Source organism: Spermophilus citellus (assembly GCF_964194105.1).
Source record: "Spermophilus citellus genome assembly, chromosome: 16".
Lineage (NCBI taxonomy): Eukaryota > Metazoa > Chordata > Mammalia > Rodentia > Sciuridae > Spermophilus > Spermophilus citellus.
Window position 1 is genome coordinate 62,651,700 of NC_138196.1, and position 23,848 is coordinate 62,675,547.

A 23,848-nucleotide genomic window follows, 5' to 3' on the forward strand; every position below is an offset into this window, starting at 1 on the left:
AATATCTGTTGGGTAGATGTGGCTCTGCATTTCAAGCATCTTCACAGTCTCTCATCATTTTTGATGATTTAGTAATAATGTAGGGTGCAGCAAGGTAGTTGACGTTCTCCCACAAAATATCAGAATTGTTTTTCATTTTAATATACTTTTTAAACTTAAAAATCATAAAATGTTCCTTAGAGTGACAGTTAAGCTTTAATATTTATGACCTTCCAATTGCTCTAGCCATTTAGGAAAAAATTAAAATGAGCCCTCAAGTAAAATTTAAGTGGAAAAGATTAAAATTCAGAATTATGGACTTTTCTCATTTGAATGAATCCTCACTTTTTTTTTTTTTCCTGGAAGTTTTATGTGCTAGGCCTAGATTTGACATATTTGACATTCCTTCAAAAAGTACTTCATTTCTCGCTTGAAAATACATGAACCATTTTATCTTTTGAAAGTAAACCCTTTTGGATCAGTACAACTTACCCCACCCAGATTTTGTACTCTCTTTTTAACTACAAACCCAGCATCCATCCTGCCAAAGATGGGTTCATTCTGGGGCACAAGCTGGGATCTTTTGAGTGAGTAAAAGTGGATCAATGACAGGACATAATTATCTTTAGGGTATTTAAAAATGCTATTAGTTGTGATATCCACATGGCTGATTTGTGATGTGTACTCAAAATTGTTTAATATTTAGCTTTCTTGTGAATTCTTGTTTTCTGATTCATGTGAATTAAGTCTTATGACTAAAAAAACCATTAAAGTATAATTTAAGAGTAAACTATTTGTTTCAACAAATATGTGAGTGAACTCTCAACATTATCCAGGTGTTGGGAGTATAGCAGCAAGTATCACTACATTAAACCATGCTTCCTAATCCAAAATGCAGTTCTTTAATCATTTCATAATTTTGTGATTGGTCTATTTCTTCTAATAGTGTGTTTCTACAGCTATTTACTTGAGTATGTTAATTATTTGGGTTGGGGAGAGGAATAATAAGGGTCTTTTAAGATTGTTATGATGTAATCTCATTACTATGAACTCTAAATGTTGCAAAAAAAGAATATACATGCAATCTATATTAATTTAACAATCTCAGAAAGGAATAAGGAGTCATCAAAAAGACTAGTTGAAATTGAAACTTTTATTGTGCTTCTTTAAAATATTTGTTCTGTTAAAAAATCCATTATAATTTTCCCCTTAATTTTCCTAATTAACTCTTTCAACAACTGAGTGCTCACTAAACACTGTTTTAGGTGTTGAGAGTATAACTGCAGATATCATGGACAAAAATCTCGGCCCTTGTGGGATTAACATTCTAATGAATCCTAATTAATTAGTTGGGTATTATTGTTATTCAAAAGCTTGTTACATGAACTTATTGAGCTTTCTACAAAAGACTAAAGTAGTCATCCATTTCAGTCTTGCTAATAAAAGCACCAAAATGAGTATTTTAGGATTTGATTCCAAGGGGAGCATCATGCAAAGAGAAATGATAATCCCCCTTTTTCTAGATTTGACCTCTAAGAGAGTGGGGCCAGCTCTGAGAAAAGCAACAAGGAAAATGGAGAAATGGTCAGGACTGTTCGGAGCAGGATAGTGATTATGTCCTTCTATTTACCTATGAAAACATTCTAAGAGGTAGAAGGGAAAAGTATCTTTGCACCTGGTCTAGGAGAAAGGTTTTATTCAAAACAACATCTGAAACAAACAAACAAACACCCCAAAATCTAGTCTTGGCCAATTTGGGAATTTTGAGGATGGGGTAAAATTTTAGGCAGAGTTGGCCCTACTTCCAAATAAGAATTATCCTGAGTTTGGGCCTTCATCTCCCCCCACCTCCCATCTACTCCTTTCTCCATCTGACTAATTTGTGTCATTGTGTGGGGGAAAGAACTGGTGGTCTGTTCTGTTGACCTGCACTTACACTGCTACTCTGCTGTTTGCAATTGATGTGAGCATGAACAAATACCTCACTGAGCCTCCACTCTCCCACCTACAAAGTAAAGATAAAAATACCAAACTCAGAGGATTAAATATAACACATGCAAAGATGCTATGAAGCAATTAATAACAAGAATTAACACAACAGGTAATACTTCCTTAAGCAATGAAAATAAAACTCTGAGAAACACAGTAACTTTCTCTATCTGAAGTTACTCTCAGTCTGTGCCTTAGATTACATCACATAGTGAAGCTGACTCCTTTCCCTGCAGAGAGCCCTTCTGAAGCCCAGCCTGATCTGATGCCCGGTTACTCACTCTTGCCAGGCTGGTCCCAGATGGAACTTTGTAAGGGACATACTTCCTGTAGATATGACCAACTCTAGAACAGGGAACATCAAACATTTCTCCTCCACACATCCAAACCTAAAGAGGGGAAAGTACAACAAAAGAGAACAGTGAATTTCAAAAAGGATAATTCAACATAATAATTCATAAAGGAATTATTAACGGGATTCATACAAGAGCATAAAACTCTCTTAAAATTGATCAATCTATAATTTCTGTTTTAAGTGGCTAACCAAGAAAACACTTTTAAAAATAAAAAATTAGAGTCTTATAGTAGTTGGGTTTTTCCTGACAAATTCGTACATGCATGGAAGTCGATTTCAGTTCATGACCTGGCTTTTTCATTCCCTTCTCCCTCCAGTCCTCTCCCCTCCCTTCTACTTCCTGTACTAAATTAGATTTCATTTTGCTTTCTATTAATTTGTATTGGATTGGCCCTTTATGTAATACTATCCTCCCCTCCTTTTTCCTTATTTTACTCTAGTATCCACACATGAGAGAAAATATTCAACTTTTGAGTTTCTGAGTTTGGCTAAATTCACCTAGCATGATATTCTCCATTTCCATCTGTTTATCTGCAAATGCTATAATTTCATCCTTTTTAATGGCTTAGTAGCGCTTCATTGTGTGTGTGTATGTGTGTGTGTGTGTGTGTGTGTGTGTGTGTGTGTGTATCTCACAATTTCTTAATCCATTTCTAAATCCAATTTCTAAATCTGGGTTGATTCCATAATTTAGCTATTGTGAATTGTACTGCTATAAATATTGAGGTGGCTGTATTGCTATAGTATGCTGATTTTGGATCTTTTGGGAAGATACCAAGAAGTGGGATAACTGGGTCTCATGGTAGCATCATCCCTAGTTTTTTGAGGAATGTCTATGCTTCTATCCAGATTGGTTATACTAGCCAAGTGGTTGTACAGTCCTACCAACAATGTACAAGTGTTTATTTCTCCCCACAACCTTGTCAGCCATTTATTGAAAAACCCATATTTTAGAAACCTAGGTTCATAAAATCATAGAACCAAAATACTTGTTCAGTAAAATATTATTTCCGTACACAATATGTTGGCTTTTAAAAAAATTCTGGTAGAATTTTATTACAAATATTGTATTGAACCGGCACTTAATGCTTTGACTTCTTATTTATATAGATATTTGTTAAGATAATCTGATTGTGAAATCCTATGAAGATATAAATCATACAAAGATATGAATTAAAGTGTCAGTCCAAAAACTTAAAATATAAAAAGTGGAATTTTAAAAATGGATGAGTGAGTTAAGGAACCCAAACACATTCATGCTTTAAGTTCAATCTAGTTTCTGAAACAGCAGTGTTAACTTTAAATATCTTCATCACATTCTTATCTCTAACCACCACTAATCTTTTTTTTTTAAGGTACAGATAATCATTGGCTAGTAATGTTGATTCAGAAAATATTAAAGTCAAGGTATGTGTTAAGATGCCATATTTATATATAGTAACAAAAGTTAATTTGTCATATTTTGCTATGAATACACACACATATTATCAGGTTCTACATAACAGACCAGGTGCTATAAAAGGGATAATTATCAAAACACAAATCTAGGCTTTTACACAGGCTATATTTTTAGCAATTTTCATTGCAAGAAAAAAAGACTTAAAAGAGCTTTAGCGTGGGGTGCAGTGGCATGCACCTGAAGTACTAGCTACTATCTGTTGAACTCATGAGTTCAAGACCAACCAGGGTTATATAGTGAGACCTCATTAAAAAAAAAAAGAGAAAGATATTAACTGATTAAATTTATGTATCAACCTGATATCAAGCTATACTACAGATAGCTTGTTTTAAAGTGTAATCCTGAAAAAGATAAAGAGAAATGTTTATGTTATTACTTAAATTTCTTTCCAACTTCTCTAAGAGGATTGCTACCTCAGGAGAAAATTGGTTGAATTATGTATATTCACAAGATACTAATTTTACAAAAAAAAATTGTAAATAAATAGAAAGATCAGCAGAGTAGAGGAAAGGGAACAGGGAAAGGTAGGAAAGAGAGGTGAGGATAAGTATCGGAGTCTGAATTCTAGCAAATTATATATTCCATGCATTTATAAACATGTCAGAATGAATCCTAATGTTATATATAACTAATATAAACCAGAAAAAAAAGAGAATGGTTGAATAAGTAGTGATATGGTAATTGGAAATCCAAAGAAAAGCAATGAAATTATTTAAAAAATACTCTTCAGGTAGTTAGTACTAGAGGTGCATGCTACTGCACCCCACTTTAAACTCTTTTAAATCCTTTTTCTTGCACATTTTAACCCACTTTGGTTATTCCCTTTATAAAGGTATATAAAATTAGAACCTGGATGTTGTTTAGTGGTAAAGCACATGCCTAGCATGCATAAAGCCCAGGGTTTAATCCCCACATCAAGTATACTTAAAATTTACCTGGAAATCAGCAGAATATTTCAGGCCTACAGATAGATCTGGGCCCTTGAGCCCTAAACTATCCATAGTACACTGGTGATATGTATTTTGTGCTACTTAGTTTTTTTCAAACCTCTCCTTCTGTGGAACAGTGGATATTGTAGATTCTGGAACATCTTTCTATATTTGCCCTTTTTATTTTAAATCTTATATAACTCCCGTCTCTTGATATCTTTCCAGATGTTGATTCTATAGTTTAGAATGTTCTGGCTCCTACCAACTCTATATCATCCACATGCATTTCTGATGTCTTGATATCAATGACTAATAAAAATCTCATCAAATAGAAATTAATACCACGAGTAGTCCTCAACTCAATTAAAGCAACTGAGTATTGTTTTAATCATTTCATTGCTTAATAATTTTAATTTAATTATTCTTATAAGAAAATGAGGTGGATAGTCTTGATAAAATTCAGAGAAACTCTTCAAATATTTGAATAACCTAGTATTTGGATGAGATATTTTATAGAACCCCAAGGAGATAGTATCAGGATTGATAGCATAGAACTACAAGAGGATAGATTTCAACCTAGTGGGAGGAAGACAATCCTAATAGAACAGGATTGATTAAAGATGAAATGGGCTTCCTGTGTCCTAGATGTGTTGAAATCTGCAGTAGATGGCTTAGTTGATGGATAGTAGATGGATAATTAATCCAGCTGATAGTTTAAGGTAACTCTAATAGCAAGAATTAACATTTATGAATATATTTGTACCCTTTTCATGGATTATTTGATGAAAATGATAGGCTCGAAAACTCAATGTTAGACTATTGTTTCTCCAATTATATAAACAGGAAAATAGCAGTCTAGAGAAGATAGTAGCTTGTTCAAAACTACATAACTAGTTGCCTCCAGAACTGAGATTTGAAATTTAGTGGTCTAACTCCAGTACCCATATGCATAATCAATATTTTACCCACAGAGATAGTAAACTTTGTCTATAAAGGGCCACATTGTAAATACTTTTGCCTTTACAGGTCATAGGGTCTCTTTTGCGACCACTCGAACTTGATAATATGTATAAAACTTTGTTTATAAAAATAGGCAGTGGGTCATAGTTTAATTGACCTTCTTCTATAAATGCTGATATTCAGTGATTCTAAAATTATATATGTGGGAGATTATATTTTCCAAAATTGAATGCCACAATATCTCCTATTGCACATGCTCTTCTTCCATATGACTTTGGTAGACTCTGACTGAGATGTGGATCTAGGTCCTCTATCTTTGAGTAGACTAGTGGATTCTTAAACCTGTAGAGTATAGCGCAAGTGTCTGAGACTATGCCATAGGCTATGTTAAAGGCAATACAACTTGTACTCACTTTCTGGGGTGCTCATTTTTGGCACTCTGAGCTGCCATGTAAAATATCTGACTCCTTAAATTACCTAACCTTAGTTTGAAGAAGTCCAAGACCAATGAGGTTCTATGTGTAGATTCTTAGGTCAGCAGCTCAGCTGAGTTTTCAACTGATGGCCACCATCAACTTTCAGATACATGAACCAAATAGTTCTCTAAATGACTCTTGCATATAACTGTTGAGTCACCCAGGTGAGACTCCATATATTATGGTATAGAAACTTATGCTTGTTTTGAATTTGGTACCCACAGAATTCATAAATAAAATGATTGGTGCTGTAAATTTTCTGGGTACTATGTTTTGCAGCAATAGTAATCAGAACTGTATATTTTCAAATCCAAGATAAAGGTGAACTGCTAACAGATAACCAGTGTGTTTGGATCCCCTACACATTCATCTTACCAGGAGATACAGGGCTAGGACTCTCCAATTTTTATGCTCATTTCTTTCTAGGAAAACTGCCAACATATAATTTCTTTGTATTTAGATGGCCCATGTGACTTGAATGTGAATGGAAGTGATGTGTGACACTCTGGGACAAAGAAATTATGAGTGAACTTCCTTCTCTATCGTCTTAATTTATCTTTTTCCCTCAGAGTCTCATCAATTGGAAAAGATCAAGAGAGGACTTCAGGCCCTGGGAAATGGTGGAGTCATTAAATGGACAGAGTCTGGGTTCCTGAAAAATTGCAGAGAGCAGTGCCTACTCCTTGTGTTATGGGCCAGGCTCTATGGGCAATGGCCAAACAGACTCCATTTTACCCTGGGACTCCATGTCATATAAGAAATGCTTCTCCCATGGGAACACTCTGCCTCTGTACCTATCAATAGTTGCTTAGCTTAGCATGTTTGGTAACATAAAATGACAATTCTTATACAATGCAAAATTGTTCTCTCTTTGGTTTCCATTTTTCTTGGGCAATGTACCCTGTCAGACACTGATTGTCTAGACATTAGTAACCATTCCCTAACTTGTACTCAACTAGGGTCATTTTGACCCACTTCCCTTCTGCTTGCTTGCTGCTATGCCAACCTGGAAAGTCCCATGGGAAATACCAATGTACCCATTGCATTGTTTCAATAACTGCTCAATTCAGCCTCTGTATCCCTGCTTGCTTATAGCTACATCAACCTGGATGTGGTTTTTGTGGTTTTTGCCTTTAAAGACCCTGAAATGCTCAGACTTGGGGCTGTTCCTTGCAGAGACAGTTATGGGTCCTGTGGGGAGCAGTCGCTGGCTGGCTGGCTAACTAAAGACTCTCCAATTCGGACAAAATGGACTTGGTACATTTTCTGAGCAGTCTGCCCCATAACACTTGTCCTCCAATTCTGCACCAGATTGTTGCAGAAGTAATAGAGAAAATGTACCAGGTTATGTTAAGATTTGGGGTTGTTGCAGCACTAAGTCCACTCTAACTGATAATCCTTTTCTCTTAGTTTCTTCTGACATTTTTAATCTGTTGTAACAACTATGATTATTCAAGAGATTATTAGTTTTGCATTGTTAGTTTATGCCTTCATTGAAAAGTACTTAAAACAGAATGAAGGGAGATATACAGGAAGGCTGAGAATGTTAGGTAATACTGTGTTTAATCAAATGTCAGTTTTTATTGTTCAAAGATGAATAAATATAAAGGCAAAGAAGCCCTCTTTTCATCCACATTAGGAGATAGTAATTTGTTAGCATAGCCTTTTATTTTTATAAAAAGGTGACCATATTGGTTCCATTTGTGGAGGTGGTCAATCTTTCCTGTAGGATTAAGGGATCATGACAAGTGAGGGCAAAATGTGGAACCAAGGCCTAGAGTAATACCTTCCATTTTTTGGTCCTTTTTCTATTTTGGGGTTCCTGAGGTTTTATGGAACACATATAAAGTGGACAGAAGTGAACTAAATGCTTCTTCCAAGAGAGTTTGTCAGAGTGAGATCTGCCACATGAGAAAGTTAAATAAGTCATCATCACCTTTTGTTATGGACTTGTTTGTGTCCCCTGCCAAACTGATATGGTGCAATCCTAACATTCAATGTGAGCTATAGGAAGTGGGGCCTTCAGGATATAATTCAGTCATGAGGGTGAAGCCCTCATGAATGGGTTTAGCGTTTTTTCCATGAGAGGATATGATGAGAAGGCGGCCTTTTGCAATCTGGTAGAGAATTCTCACTGGAACCCAACCATTTTGGCATTCTAATTTCAGAATCCCATTGTCCACAACTGGAAGAAATAAATTTCTGCCATTTATAAGTAACTCAGTCTTTGGCACTTTGTTATAGCTGCTCAAATGGATTAAGACTCTTTCCTTTTAAAGATATGACAAAGCAAACTAATAGATGCACAGAAACTTTATTTTCAGAGGGTCACTTTAATATAGTTTCTAAAGATCTGTGTATCAATTTCTCATTGATACATAACAGATTACCATAAATTTAGTGGCTTAAAACAACTTACATTTATCATCCTACAGTTCTTTGGTCAGAAGCCCGTCTGGGCTCAGCTGCGTCCTCTACCTACATTCTCACAAGGTTGAAGTCTAGGTGTGTACTGGACTGAGTTTGAACCTGGAGCCTCTGTGGAAGAATCTACTTCCATTTAGATTACTGGCAGTTGTAGGAAAAGGGCCATTTCAGAATTTTGCCTATCACCATTTCTAATGAATGAAAATTCATGTCTTCTATCCCTAACCTACTCCTTATTCTTAAAATTGTTTCTATCAGATTTTTTTTTAATAGCAAAGTCAAATTTAGGACACTTCTGCCTGGATTTTTTAAACATTAAATTCAGCATCAAGAAAGAACCCTGATTTATTTATTTTTGTGTGTACTATCACTATGATCACTTAAAAACATAAATATGAGCATATTATGCCTTCATTAAAATCCATCAGTGGTTTTCTATTGGTTTTAGGGTAAAATTATAACTCTTCAATAAGTTTTCCAGCCTTGCAAAGTCTTTTTGTCTCATAATCACTATTCTCTCATTCCCCTGGCCGGAGCGATATTTAAATCCCCAGAAGGGAGCAAATTTCCCCTCCTTAGGGCTTGTTGCCATGTTCTCTCTAAAGGGATTTCTACCTCCCTCACCCCCTTCCTGCTTTCATAATGCTTTCCTACTTCCTACTCATTTTCCAGATTTTAGCTTAACTGTTACAACTGAGCCCTTTGATTTGGTCAGGACTCCTGTTTTATGCTCTCATTCCATCTGTACTTTCCTTCTACATATTTCATTTTAGTAGTTCTCCCTTATTCATGGTTTTGTTTTTCATGGCTTCAGTGATCCATGGTCAACCACAGGACAGTACAAAAATATTAAATGGAGAATTCCAGAGAGAGAGAGAGAGAGAGAGAGAGAGAGAGAGAGAGAGAGAGAGAGAGAAAACATTCACACAACTTTTATTCTAGCATAGTGTTACAATCATTCTATTTTATCATTTTTATTATTGTTAATCTCCTATTGTGCCTAACTTACAGATTAAACCTTATTATAGGTATGCTTGTATTTAGGAAGAAAACATAGTACATATAATGATAGGTGTTACCTGTGGTTTCAACATCTACTGGGTGTCCTGGAACACATTCCCCTCAGATAAGTGGGAAGTGCTGTGATTGAGTCAATAAATATGCAGTGAGCACTTACTGTATGCCTGACATCCTTTACTGGAGTCATGTGTGACTGATTCAATGTCCTGAACTTATAAAGGTTTCTTTTAAATGGAGGCTGCAATTATGATAACCATAATTAAGTAATTTATTTGTATGATTCATTTAGTGTTTGCTTTCTCTCATTGGATTATAGGTTCTGTGATTATTTAATTCATTATTATGTCTTCAAGTATCTAAGGAGGGTTCAGAACATAATAAATATTCAAGTATTTTTTAAGTGGTTGGGTATAATCACCTCTTGTTTTAGTTATGTGTATGCTCCTCCTTGTACAGAGGGCTTCTAGGCTTTTACGACATAGTGTTGCTTCATACAACCCAAGGCCATCTTGCTTTTTTACCATAAACATATCATTTTGATTTTTCCAAATCTAAAAGCTATTTTCATTTCTCTACCATGGATATAGCTGTACACTTCTTCGTTTTTTTCATTCTTCTTCATGAAACTGTATGTATTTCAGTAGAAATATCCACATCCTGACACAGTAAGTGATATGTTTAGATAACAGTGTGGGAACATAGTTCACTCAGAAAGCACAGCTGTTGTGGTACTTATCAAGTATACATTTATTTTGAAAGACATTTTATATATTTATATTTTATGCAGGTTTATATTTTCAAAAAACATTCCTGGCAGTATGATGTGATGATAGTCTTTTTAAAAAAACTATGTCATGCCATTCTTAAAGCATCTGATTTTTAGAGAAATGTTTTACATTTGCAAATAATGTGTCTTCTTTTTGACAACATAAATATTTTAAAGAAATGTTATTTTACCCATGAATGAACATAGAGGTTTTTAAACATAATGTAGCTCAAATTGACTGAATAATTGAATGTTTGCCTTATTTTAAAATCACTTTTTAATATCAGCCACAAACTGGAATTTAGACATAAAGAATGTTAAATTGAATGGAATCATACAATTATACTGGTCACATGGAATATAAAATTAGCTTTTGTAAGAAATTGATCGTCAGGAGCATAATAAAAGAACATTTTTCAATGTAAATGAAGCATACTATACTATATGGAAATAGTGATCTAAATTGTCAAAAAAAATTTATGAATACATTTACTTCCCAAATTGCTATCTCTCTCTTCATCCGCTACTCATCTCTCCCTCTTTTCTCTTTTTACTAAGGCCATTCTGGCTTCTTTTCTGTTCTTCCCACAAGCTAGATACTCTCCTACCTTAGGGCATTTGTTGATTCTTCCTTCTGCTGGAATTTTCTTTTTCCAGTGCTCCACATGGATAAATACCTCATTCTCTTCAAGTTTTCGCTTTGAATACTCCTGCTCCAAAGACCTTCTTATCCTGGACTCTCAGTGCTCATCACCATTCTTTGCTTCTGTTCTCATAGCACACACCACCTTCTAACTCAGTAGATATCTCACTTATTTATTGTGTACATTGTTTACAACAAAGATAAGAATCACTGTGTCTGACCATCATGCCTCAAATAGTTGGTGCTCAGTACTTTTGAATGAATGGATGATTGAATGAATTATTGGCTTATCAATATAAATTAATGTTTATTATAGACAACTCAATTGCTTTATGATTACCCATCCTGTGACTGCTATTAAAAATAACCTAGATGCCCTTCAGTAGATGAATGGATAAAGAAAATGTGATATATGTGTGTATATATATATATATACACACACAATGGAATATTACTCAGCAATAAAAGAGAATAAAATCATGGCATTTGCAGGTAAATGGATGGAGTTGGAGAATATAATGCCAAGTGAAGTTAGCCAATCCCCCAAAACCAAATGCCAAATGTTTTCTCTGATATAAGGAGGCTGATTCATAGTGGGGTTGGGAGGGGGAGCATAGGAAGATTAGACAAACTCTAGATAGGGTAAAGGGGAGGGAGGAGAGGGGAAGGGGCAAGGGGGTAAAAAAGATGGTGGAATGAGATGGATATCATTACCCTAAGCACTTGTATAAAAACAGGAATGGTGGGAACATACTTTGTATACAACCAGAGATATGAAAAATAGTGCTCTATGTGTATAATACAAATTGTGATACATTCTGCTGTCATATTTAACAAATTAGAATAAAAAATAAAAAAATAAGTTGTGATACCTAGACTATTCAAATACAAATGTCAAAATAAGAAGTTACTTTTGACTTTTTTCCCAGTCACAAGTAGCTTATTATAAAATGAAGCAATGGCTGATGTTAAAAATATAAGACACTGTATATAACAGTAATTTTCTGGGATTGGAAAATAACTTTCTAACTGAATGGCATGACTTGAGCAAGCTAAGACTGAAAAACTTAGGACTAGATAGTCAAAGATGGTACCATCTAATTAGAAATTAAAACATTGTTAACCTGAAGAGCTTTCGTAAGTACTGAGAAAAACCACGTCTGTCATTATTCTCTGGGCTAGATGTAAGAAAAACCGCATTTTATAGTCTGACTTGATCTACAGAAGGTGTGGGGTGGTTTATCCACTCACACTATTTCTCTGTCTTGGTCTCAGAAACCTGGGTTTTGAGATTATTCTTGGAGAGAGAGAGAGAGAGAGAGAGAGAGAGAGAGAGAGAGAGAGAGAGAGAGAGAGAGAGAGATGATAGCTTATTTTGCTATTTCCTGATCAGTAAGTAAAAATGGTGGTCAGGAAATTAGAAATCAGAAATTAGAAAATGCATCTGCAAACTTTGAAGGCTTTAATTAGGTTATGATACTTTTTATTCTTTGGGGAATACATTCTCTGAATGTAAGAAATGCTCTGTTAAGTGAGTATGTAAAAATCCTGCCCAAACTATCTTGTGTTTAACAAATTTCTAGATGTCAGGGTGGTGACAGTTTTAGAGGAACTATTGATCTGCTTTTAAGATGCAGTGTTTGTATTTAGGGTAACATCAAGCAGTCTTAAAACAGTGATTGAGGTGGAGAATAGAATTGAAAACCAATATAACTTGTTGGTTTATTCAAAATAGTAAGATGGGTGAATCAACGTCCTTTCCCAAGATTCATCAGATTTGAACCACCTCGAAGGTAGCCACCTAGAAAAGGAAGATTTGAGAGTTGTCGGTGGCCTGAAGGGTTTGTGGGAGGGAACTAAGTGGGCAATCAGAGTCATAGAGGGTGAAGAGTCAGAGTAGGCTCCTAGAAGCTCTTAAGGTCTGGAAACTTTAAGAGATTTAGCCATTTTCTGACTTTTTCACAGTTTGCTTACACAATTTGCTATTTCCTCCTTTCTTCAAAGTTGGAATGAATTGGGTTTCGTCTTTTTACAAGCCAAACATTTTAAATAAAACCTTCTTCTTGAACATTGAGGGTTTGGTTGTCCAGGACTGCTGAAAATGAGCTTTGAAGTTAGCACCTCAGTCCAACACAATTCAGATAAATATCATTGCAGCAAACACCAAGACAAAGCAAAGAGTTTTCCTTGCTTCAGTTTAGAAATTCATTAAACATTTTATTTATTTTCGATTAATTTTTAAGCAATATTCCATATGAAGATGTTTCACCAAAATAAAAAGAATGTGAATGTTTTTTGAAAAGTTCATATTGGCATTTGTAAGTTATTGTATCTTGGAGAGAAGTGGATATACTTTTATGATAGGGTGCTAGTGGACCAGCTGTGAATTGGGAAGTAACCACTCTTTCCTGAGTCCCTTTTTCATTTTCTATAAAGTTGAAGTAGTGTATTGACTTCATAAGGTGGTTGTACGGACTAAGACAGAGTCTGTTGGTGGCATATAATATGTGTTCAGTAACAGTGATCAGATAATATGGTCTACCTGTGGACAAACTTTCTTTTTGCAATATGTTGAGGGCTGCAATGGTGGTCATGTAGCCACATATTGACATCCATAAGAGGGGTCAGGGCAGATGACAACATGCACATCTGTGAAAGTGTGTGTATTGCGGGAAGCAGGAATTGTATTTAGAACTTCGACTCTCACACTTTGGAAAGGAGGAAGGAGTTTTGGTCCAGTCAGAAGCATTAGAATGATTAGATTAAATTATTTTCTTTCGTTCTCTCTCTCTTTTTTTTTTTTTTTTTGGTTAGGGAAAAGGGCAACAGAAAAATAAAAAGTTAGGAAAGAAGTCTCAATATTAAAAGAAGATTTCAGTAGGAAGTCAAATTGACCTTAACACAGGTACTGAATGCTTTGTAAATTGTTATAACTTGATCAGTTTACAACTATCTATAAAAGGTAAAATAAAATTAAATAGGGAATTAGGAAAATACCATCAGACATAAAGGAAGTAACAACTGGAAGGAATTCATATTTGCTGCCAGGCTTATATCTAATAGACATAAAATTTAACTTGAAAATGCTCTGTTACACCTGAGGTACCTTTTGTTAGGTAATTGAAATGAATCTCAGATTGACTTGTGGGACATTTAGCAGCTGTTTCTGTTTATCTTTGAGCTTCTGAATGAGTTTAGAGTCATTTTAATATTTTCTTTGGAAGATCAATTCTGGGCATGTGGAATTAAAATGGATATTTTTATGTCACCTAAGATAAATATTCTAGGGGAAATATCCCTTCAAGAACAACTCTGGATATTTTCTTGTGTACTTGGAGGTGTACGGTGTGTCATAAAAAGGCTTCTGTCACATTTCAGATACGAAATACAATCAGACTTTGAAGCACTTTGCAGGTTCAGAAGTGAGGAGCAGTCTCTGATGTAGCTGTCTCGTAAAAGCAATGAGAAGGTATATAAAATATTTTAGAATCATCCTTGGCATAAAAAGGATGTCTAATGAGCACATTTTATAAGGCTAAATTTATTTCTAACACCAGCATCATCATGATAGTTTATATGCGATGGCTCAAGGGAAAAGAGTGCCCTCCTAAAACGAGATTGAGTTGTACCCCTCTAGAAAGGCAAATAAACTATTTTCAGAGTATAAATTAAACATCCCAGGGGGAGGTTTTTGCATTTTCAGACAACAATGGTGAAAGTGGAGAATGCTTATCAATTAGAATGGTGGTTTTGTGCTTGGCTTGCCTTAGGAGCAAGAGTATGAGAAGTTAGCAAATGTGGTGGCTGGGGGAGGGAAAGAGGGAATGACGTGCGGACAAGAACTCAGAAAACAACCCCCTTTTCTTTGGGATGCTAGTTTGTCATTATCCTGCAGTTTGAATCCCTTGGGGTCTAGACCTGTGGAAGGGAGGCCAGGCACAAGGGTACCATTGGACATTGGGCTACTTCTCTGTGCTCAAGGATTCCCCAGTGGACTAAAATCCTCCTGTTAGCTTAGAAGTTTGGGCCAGATGAATACCTTAGATTTACTTCTTGAACTTGTATTTGAACCATCCTGAGATCCACATAAACATATTGATTCATCAATACAGATTCGGATGTATTTAACGAGGCTTATTCTGACCCCCAATCTAATTCCTTTCCATTAAGAGAATCTTAAAAGTCAGGGGCTGAGCAAGGACTGACCCAGATTGCATATGTGTATCAAGTCAGGTGTTGGGTTGACGTGGTGGAAATGGGCGACCAGTAGACAGGAGGCCCTTTCCACTCTTGTCCCTTGGCCTGGATGCAAATGTTTTAAGAGTATTATGCTCATCAAATAAGACTGTCCTCTATTCAGGATCCTGCTTTGAGATATTGGCTGATTTCCTCTTAGCTTTTAACCAATGTCAGAAATGATTGTACTTATTTATCCATTTATTTATATATGATTTTTATTCACATTCCATTCCATTAGGTGAAAGCTTTACCTTTCTTTTGGCTGTAATATTCTCAGTGTCTTTTGCATTGTAGGCTTTCAATAAATATTTTCCTGATACACGAATATGACTGTGAATATCGTCTACATGTGAAACTATATATAGTATTGAGATTTTATCATATATAAGTACTTACATATATACTGTATTATACGTATTTTATATATAAAACAACATTTATCTGCCTACTTTTATTTTTGCACACATGTTCTATACTTTGCTTTTTTTCATTTACCAATGGGTTTGGATATGCTATATTGGTAAAAATAAAGTTGTCACATTTTCTTTTTAAAGGCCATACTGTAGCATATAGTCTAGGGAGATAATAATTATTCGTTTGTTTCCTGGTGATGAATATTTAAGTTTTTTTCATTTTTTCTCAAATAATACTAAGATAAATAGTTTGCATATATGTCATCTCACATGTGTGAGTTTATCTTTGGGTTATATGACTAGAAATAAAATTGTTGAGCCAACACATGCACATATTTACAATTTTGGAGGATATGTGCTAATTGTTCCCCATGGAGATTGTACCACTTTTCACTACTGTGACTGATTATATTTGAAGGTATTTGTCGAGGTCCTTGTCAACATATTGTTGTAAGACTTCTCTTTGCGTGTGTGTGTGTGTGTGTGTGTGTGTGTGCAGGTTTTGTGGTGCTGAGGATCAAACATGAGGCCTCCCATATACTAGGTAGCTTGGGCTACATCCCCAGTGCAAACTTCTTCATTGTTGCTAATCTAATAAGTGAAAAATGTGCAGCTTTTTAAATTTGTATTTTTCTTAAAATAATTAAGGATGAAGAACTTTTCATAATTAAAGAGTCACTTGTATTTCCTTCTCTATGAACTTTCTGTTCTAATATTTTGCCCACTTTTAAAAACTACTTAGTCTTATTGATTTGTGGAAGCTGTTTATGTGTTAAGGATATTAGTTACAAATAATTTCCCCTAGATTGTCACTTATATTTTTTGTCTTTTTTTCCATATAGCAATTTGTTTTTTAATGTGGATGGATTAATCTTTTCTTTAAAACCATACTTAGGGGAGTATCTCCATTTTAGCTTTTCCATGATTTTTATAGTTATTATATATTTTTCATTTTTAATGCTTTAAACAATTTAATCTTCTTAGGCTCTATTTTTGTATAAAGTGTGGGATTCAACTTTATCCCCCTGCAACTCCAAAATGAATAGTTTTCCCATACTATTTACTTAGGAAATGCTTATCTTCCTCTTGATCTGATATTTTTAAGTTTTTCTTGTATTAAGTTCACATATTTATCTGGGTTTCTTTCAATTCTGTGCCACAGAGATCTCTTATTTGTTCATGCAGATTTTATTATGTGTTTTGTCTGCTATGGTTAGCCTGTTATCATTTGTCACCAAAGTTTTCTTGATTTATTTATGTTTCCCCTTATGAACTAGAAGCATTTTATTTAGCACACACACAAAATTCATGTTATCATTCTTACTGAGATTGCAGATTTATGAGTTTGCTTAGGGAGAATTACATTCTTTATGAATTTTCATCTATTCAACTTTTTTTATCCCTCAGTAGTATTATAACATTTCTTGATTCATCTTCACATTTTGTAAGTGTATTCATAATTTTTTCCCTTCTATTGTAAATAGTGGTGTGGTTTCTATTCGTTGAGTGGTTGTTGTGTGTATATATAAAGGTTATTGTCTTCTGTATATTGACACACACACATACACATTTTACCCAGGCAACTTACTGAGTTTCTTATTATTTATAGTAGTTTTTTTGGTTCATTCCCATGCATTTTTTAGGTGGATCATATTACTTGCAATTAATGAAAAGCTTTCCTCATCTCTAATTTTGTTGTTGTTGTTGTTGGGTACCGGAGATTGAATTCAGGGGCACTCAACTACTGAGCTATATCCCCAGCCCTGTTTTATATTTTATTTAGAGACAGGGTTTCCCTGAGTTGCTTAGCACCTCAATTTTGCTGTGGTGGACTCTGAGCTTTTGATCCTCCTGCCTTGGCCTCCAGAGTGCCACTGTGCATGGCCTCTAATTTTTTCCTATCTCTTGTCTAACTGCGTTACCTAGTATCTTCAGAATAATATCAAATAACATTAAATAATAATCTAATGAGAAAAGTCCCAGAGTTTTCTTATTGAGCAAATTGATAGCTTTTGAATTGAGATACATTTATTATACAAGCATATATTTATCTTTTAATCATCTGTATTAAGTATTTTGTTCAAAAGTAGATTGTAAATTTTAACCTGTATTTTATATTACCTATGGAGATGACTATGACCATTAAAATTTGCTATCAAGGTGAATTTGTTAATACACAGCCCAGTGTTAAAACATATTTGTGAAAGCTGCATTTAATTTGATATATTAGTCTTTGAATAGTTATTTTATTGTGTAATGTTTTATGATTATTATTTTTTTAATGTTATTACTTTCACATAAAATAGGCTTGTACTTCTCTATTTTTTTGTGCTATCCTGTTCAGATTTTAGTTATAAATATGAGTGACAGTTTTATAACAATTTAAAAGATTTTTTATTTTCTGATACTAGAGAACAATTAAAAAATTTTGGAGTTTGTGTTTTTATATGTTTAGAAAATAAACCCAATCGAATTTACTGTTCTATTTTTTGGATGATTTTCTCTTTTTGATTTTTTTTTCTTCTATGGTCATTGGTAAGTGTGGGATAGAATTTTGAAGTTGCCCTCAAATTCCCTGGATATGCATGACTTTGTATAATCTCCTCCCTCCGAGAGTGGGAAATACTGCAGAGATGATAGATTTCACACCTGTGAGAAGGTGTCTTTATATGATGAAAGTGAAGGAACTTTGCAGATATATTTATGGTCCCAATTAAGTTGCCTTTGAGTTAATCAAAAGGGCAATTATCCTAGGTAAGTCTCACCTAAGAAAGAGAGTCTTCAAAAGTGATTCACTGCTTCCTGAAGGAAGAGTTTTGAAGATGGTGAAGTGTGAGAAAAATTCCATTGCAGGCCTTGAAAGAGTCAACTGCCATATTGGGAGAGGGCCTACAGGAGGTGATGTGGCCAGGACCTGGGGGTGGGTGGCATTTAAGAGTTGAGAATGATCTCTAGATGACAATGAAGAATTCAGTCCCACAACCACAAGAATTTGATTCTGTCAATGATCTGAGGCGACTCGGAAGACCTTTCCCTAGCTGAGCTTCCAAATGAAGATAGAGTTGGCTCGACATTTGATTTCAGCCCTGTGAGATCCTTAGCTGAGAACCCTGGTAAATATGCTGCACTTCTCTTCCAAATCATCTATATCACCCATAACCTTATTGGTATAGAACTGAGCATTCTCTTATGATTATTAAAATTTTTTTGAAATTTATATTTTTCCATTATCCTTTTTTTTGTATTTATATTTTGTTTTTTAAGGAGCAATTGATGATATCTAATTCATTTAGCTGTCTCCATATCTATCCGTATCTCATACTAATTACTTTTGGCTATGAAGAACCAGCTCTTCCACTACTAGGTTTGGTTTTCTAAATCATTAATTTCCCTTTTAATGTTTGTACATCTTTTATTTGTATTTCTGTAAGTTTATTTTATTTTCACTTGCAAATGATTTGTTTATCTTTATTCTTTCTTTTTATGTTGACATAAAATATAAGAATATTTCCTTCCTTCCTTCTTCTGTTCCTCCTCCTCCTCCTCCTCCTCCTCCTCCTCCTCCTTATCACTGTTACTTTCACAGTAATGGGGATTGAAACCAGGAGTGCTCTACCCCTGAGCTACACTCCTAGCCATTTTTTATTTTGAGACATAGTCCTCTAAGTTATCCAGGCTGGCCTCAAATTTGTGATCCTCCTACCTCAGTCTCCTAAGCCACTGGGTTTTCAGGCCTGCACCAACTGGCCTGACTACTTTTATTCTGTATACTGCTTAAGCTGTATCTCTCATGTTTTGGGATATGTTATTTTAATTTTTTTTCTTGATGACATTAATAAGAACTCTACCTTCGTTTCGCTCTATTACCTTTTAACATCATTTCACTGTATTACCTTTTAACATTGTTTATCTGTATTTCATTTTTTCCTTTTGTTAACCTATCCTTCATACTCCTATATGTTTTCAAAATATCACTTCTCTTTTGCTTTTAACACAAACTTCATTTTTTTGGTTCGTTTCTTCTCCATTTTTTTTTGTTTTGAGTGAAATTTAAGGAAATATTTTCTTTTCCATTTTAAACTATTATAATTTTATAAGACTTTCAATTGATGAATTATAAATACACTTATAATATTTTGATGGCTTATGTACCATGTTGGGAAACTTTAAATATAGCTAATATTTTGGTATTAATTTTGAATTCATGCTAAGTATAACAAATAAAATGCACATTTGTTCTTGAGAAGCTCTGTAATGAGATCAAACCCTAGCAGGGTCTAATGGTTTGCTGAGCTATGATCAGTGACAGATGCTTCATACTCAATGATTAGTCCCTATTCATTATTGAATAGCCATTGCATTTTGTAAATATTAAAAAAGTTCAATATTACATTAAATCATAACAAGAGTTGTAAGGTCTTGTATTTAATAAATGTCAAACAGGAAGAACATTTATTTCCTTTGAAAGTAGTTTTAGAGAGTGTCAGTAGCTATTTTTCAACAAGATCATACAGTCTTCTATTTTACCAGCTAAAAGAAATTAGGTTAATGGGTTTTTGAACAAACCCATTCCTAATTCTTGCTTTGATATTAACCAGGCAATGGCCTTTCTTTGCAATTATGAAACAGAATTTTTAAACCTTGAATTAATGTTGAATGAGATAAGATATTGAATCCAATGAACTTTAAGTGCTAGTTCATTTTTTTTTCTTATTGAACAACCCAATTATTGTTATCACCATAGACTGAATAGAGTGGTCAGAACTTTACAAAACACAATGCATTTCATCCCAAATGTCAAAATACTAGTTTTAAAATTTTAATTATATAATTAAATTTACTACCTTTTAATAGGATGATGAAACTAAGAATTGTTGTTCATGCCAAAATTAATTTGAAGAGTTTGGAAGGACTGAGGTGTTGGAAAAAAATTATGTCAAATTAGATGTGGGCAAGTAATAATAAAAGATTGTGTAAAACTCTAAAACAACCAACCAACCAAAACCAAATCAAACCAAACCAAACAATAAGATTCTGTTACTGCATTAAGATAACTTCAGCATACCCTTAAGTTCTCATTCCAATTTAAAGGAACCCAAACTAGAAATTCTAGGAAACTCAGTACAACTGTGATTTGTGCACCTTTAATTTTACTCCTCAAACTATAGTTTTACAGGACCCAAAGGCAGGAGGAAAGCTTTGCCCTACTTGCTTTAGAAGACTGGTGAATAAAATAAATGTGCATTTATATGTTCTGTTTTAGAAGAAACTATATTTTTAAATGCTTTTCTGCCTAATTAATGTTTCTCTTTAGCGGGTAAATCAAGGACTTCTACTGGGCTTTCTTTACCTATTTCTGTACAGCCCAGCTTGCATGGTATACAGACACACTGAGAAGGCTGGTGATTAATATTTATAGAGAGAAGAAACAAATTTCTCAGTAACTCTTCCCAGTCTGACTGGTTAGTTAAAATCCCTGCAATAATGGAAATATGAGTTTTATCTTTTCAGAGATGAAAAGGAAAATTCTAGTTAACCTGGTGTTCAGTATAAATTGAGGTAGTTAGAAGAGGCTGATAATTGATGGTAAGTTTTGTGGTTTATGATTCAATATGTTCTCTTGATTTGTATGGTAATTAGGAGCAACTACAAACTTTTAGGAGGAGAAAATAAAGCAAGTCAGGGTAAAATTAATGAAATGTTGGATGAATTAAAAGAGGAGAAAGATTAGAGGAGGAGAGGTAGAGAAGAGGCTATTGTATATGTGCTGAATTATTACTGTGAACATGGAAATGAAATATATCCCAAACAATACTTAGGATGAGAAAGTGAGGTGAATTAATTCTCTAGTCTTCTATTGGAAAATAAGTTCCTCCAGGGAGACAATCTTCTTAACATTTGTCCTTGAGCCTTGAGAGTTTAGCCCAGAGTTGGCAAGTTGTAATAAAAAAAAGTAGATGTCTATGGAATTAATTAATGAGTTTCCTTAAATGTCTGGATTCTAAGCCCACCACATAGAAGGGATGAGAGAACATAATAAAGATGGTCACACAGGATGCTGTAATCCAGTAACAGTGATTTTGAGATCAGCTGTGGGGCTCCCAGGGTTGTTGGATTCATTCTTAGAACATATGGTTCTCATACTCTTCTCACCTGGGGCCTTGAATGTTTCTGCATAGCTGAGGCTATGGATCAAGAGCTCTTTCTGGCACTACAGATGGTCAAGAAATATTGCACCCATGTAGGGCCTTTTTGATGTGCTCCTGGGGATAGACAAGGGAAGCCCAAAATTAATTTAATGCTCTTTCACACCTCCTGGATCCAAAGTTTGTCTCATGCTAGAGGTTCTGCAAATTAGAGTGGCTGGGCTTCCTTCTGAGTCTCTTCTGGGTGCCTAATTAGTGTCCATTGTCCACTTTTATTTTCTGAAATCAAAGGACAGATTTTTTGAAAATGCTAACATATGGACTTCTATATTTGGAGAATGGATATAAAAATGCCTACTAGAGAATAAGGACTTTATAGTGGTTTTAATATTATTTCAGTAACAAACAGTAGATGATATTTAAAGATATGGAGTGTCTCTTATACACCACACTGTGCATTCTGTCTTAGTCTCCCCTTTGTATCCAGGTGCAACTGCAAATTGAGTACCTGGAACAATGCCTGGCATAAATTTGATGCTCAATAAAAGCTGGTTGAACGATTGACTAAATGCTGCTTTTTACCTCCTTTGCAGCTGGCTAACCTGGTAACCTTGGAAGACAGCTGGATAATCCTGGGCCACATGGGAGTCCAGATTCCTATTAAAAGTTACTGAAGACTGAGCATAGTATGGACAGATCATATTTTTTCTAGAGAGCTCTTTCCTTCAACTCCTGAAAATTATACTGTGTTGGATTTTATGTTATGTCATGAAATCTACTCATCAAATGAGTCAGTTTTTTTTAAAAAGAAAACAAAAATCAAGGAAAGATATTTCTAGAGAAAGAATGGAAGAGCTCTGTTAATAAAATACTGCTCGACAGAAAATGCACTCCTTTGTATGAGATAGGATTTTCAGGAAATAATTTCATTAAGCAATGGAACTTGTCAAAAACTTTAAGGAAATGATTCTTTCTTGGAAGAGTAAATAGGAAACAAAGAGGCCTAATAAGGAACATTTATACAAGTCTGTTGAATTAGAATACTTAGTTGTCATCTTAAATCAATTTCTATATTATGATGTATAGTGTTCTAGTAAACTCTGAGTCATCTATATGTGTTCCCCAAACCTTAAGTGCTGACCAGTGTATATCTTACGATGCTTTGCACTGTAAGATTAATCACAATTTATGGGATGTGTCCAAAAATGCAGACGTTTGATTTTTCTCCATTATTTGTATTGTAATTTAACAGCGGTTTGTGTACGAGACTTTTGATTCCTTTCACACAGGGAAAATTCTTCGTGCTTCAATGTAAATTCTACCAAAGCCTCTTCAAGTTTGTCCTCCTCATCTTACACATCCTAATAGTGAGGGACAAAAACCCCAAGGTCAGCAAACAGCAGTGAGAAGAATGAAGGAATGTGTCTGAAAGGGGACCCTGTTAAGACATAACTGTCGCCAGAGAATCTGTCATTCCAACCAAACAACCTGGGGCAATTTGGTCCTGAACTTCCAGTGCCGTTGCCATGGTTTTTAGACAAAGACGACAGGCTGCATTCCAATTATATCCTTTAGAGTGACAGATAACTGAAAAATAGAAAATGGGGTAATAAAATCTCAGGTCACCCAGGAGAGGTGTGCTAGGTACGGTGAGAAGTGAAATGTAAGTTTATGTTTGCCTCAAAAGCACCTCTGTGATTTAGAATGCAAATGCATCTTCTTCACACTCTCTAGATTCTCAATAGCAATTTTATCCATTATCCAGTTCACTATTCAAAACCAGGTATCCCTTGCTTACTAGAAATTTTCCTATCATTTTAAATATAAGAAATTAATGAATTAAAAGAACTTAAGGAAAAGATATTTCTTGAACTGTTAAAAAGTAAAAAGTATCCCTAGAATTCTGATGATATTGCAAATACACCAATGCCACATTTATTTTAAATTCTGGGATCAAATGCAGTACTGTGTTTTTCCAGTTGAAGGTAATATTGCAAATTTTGCATCCAACTGATATTTGGGCAATGTCTGAAAATCAATAGTATTT

At 34.6% G+C, this 23,848-nt stretch overlaps 1 protein-coding gene across 1 annotated transcript in view; it reads right to left on the reverse strand.

Annotated features, from left to right (window-relative positions):
• GALNTL6 (polypeptide N-acetylgalactosaminyltransferase like 6) overlaps positions 1-23,848 on the reverse strand; it is a gene marked incomplete at both ends in the record, with an annotated part of 1,074,421 nt that overhangs the window by 82,293 nt on the left and 968,280 nt on the right. The window contains one exon of the mRNA XM_081269347.1: positions 2,250-2,357. Within this exon, the coding sequence (XP_081125473.1) occupies positions 2,250-2,357 (108 nt within the window). The remainder of the gene's footprint in view (positions 1-2,249; positions 2,358-23,848) is intronic.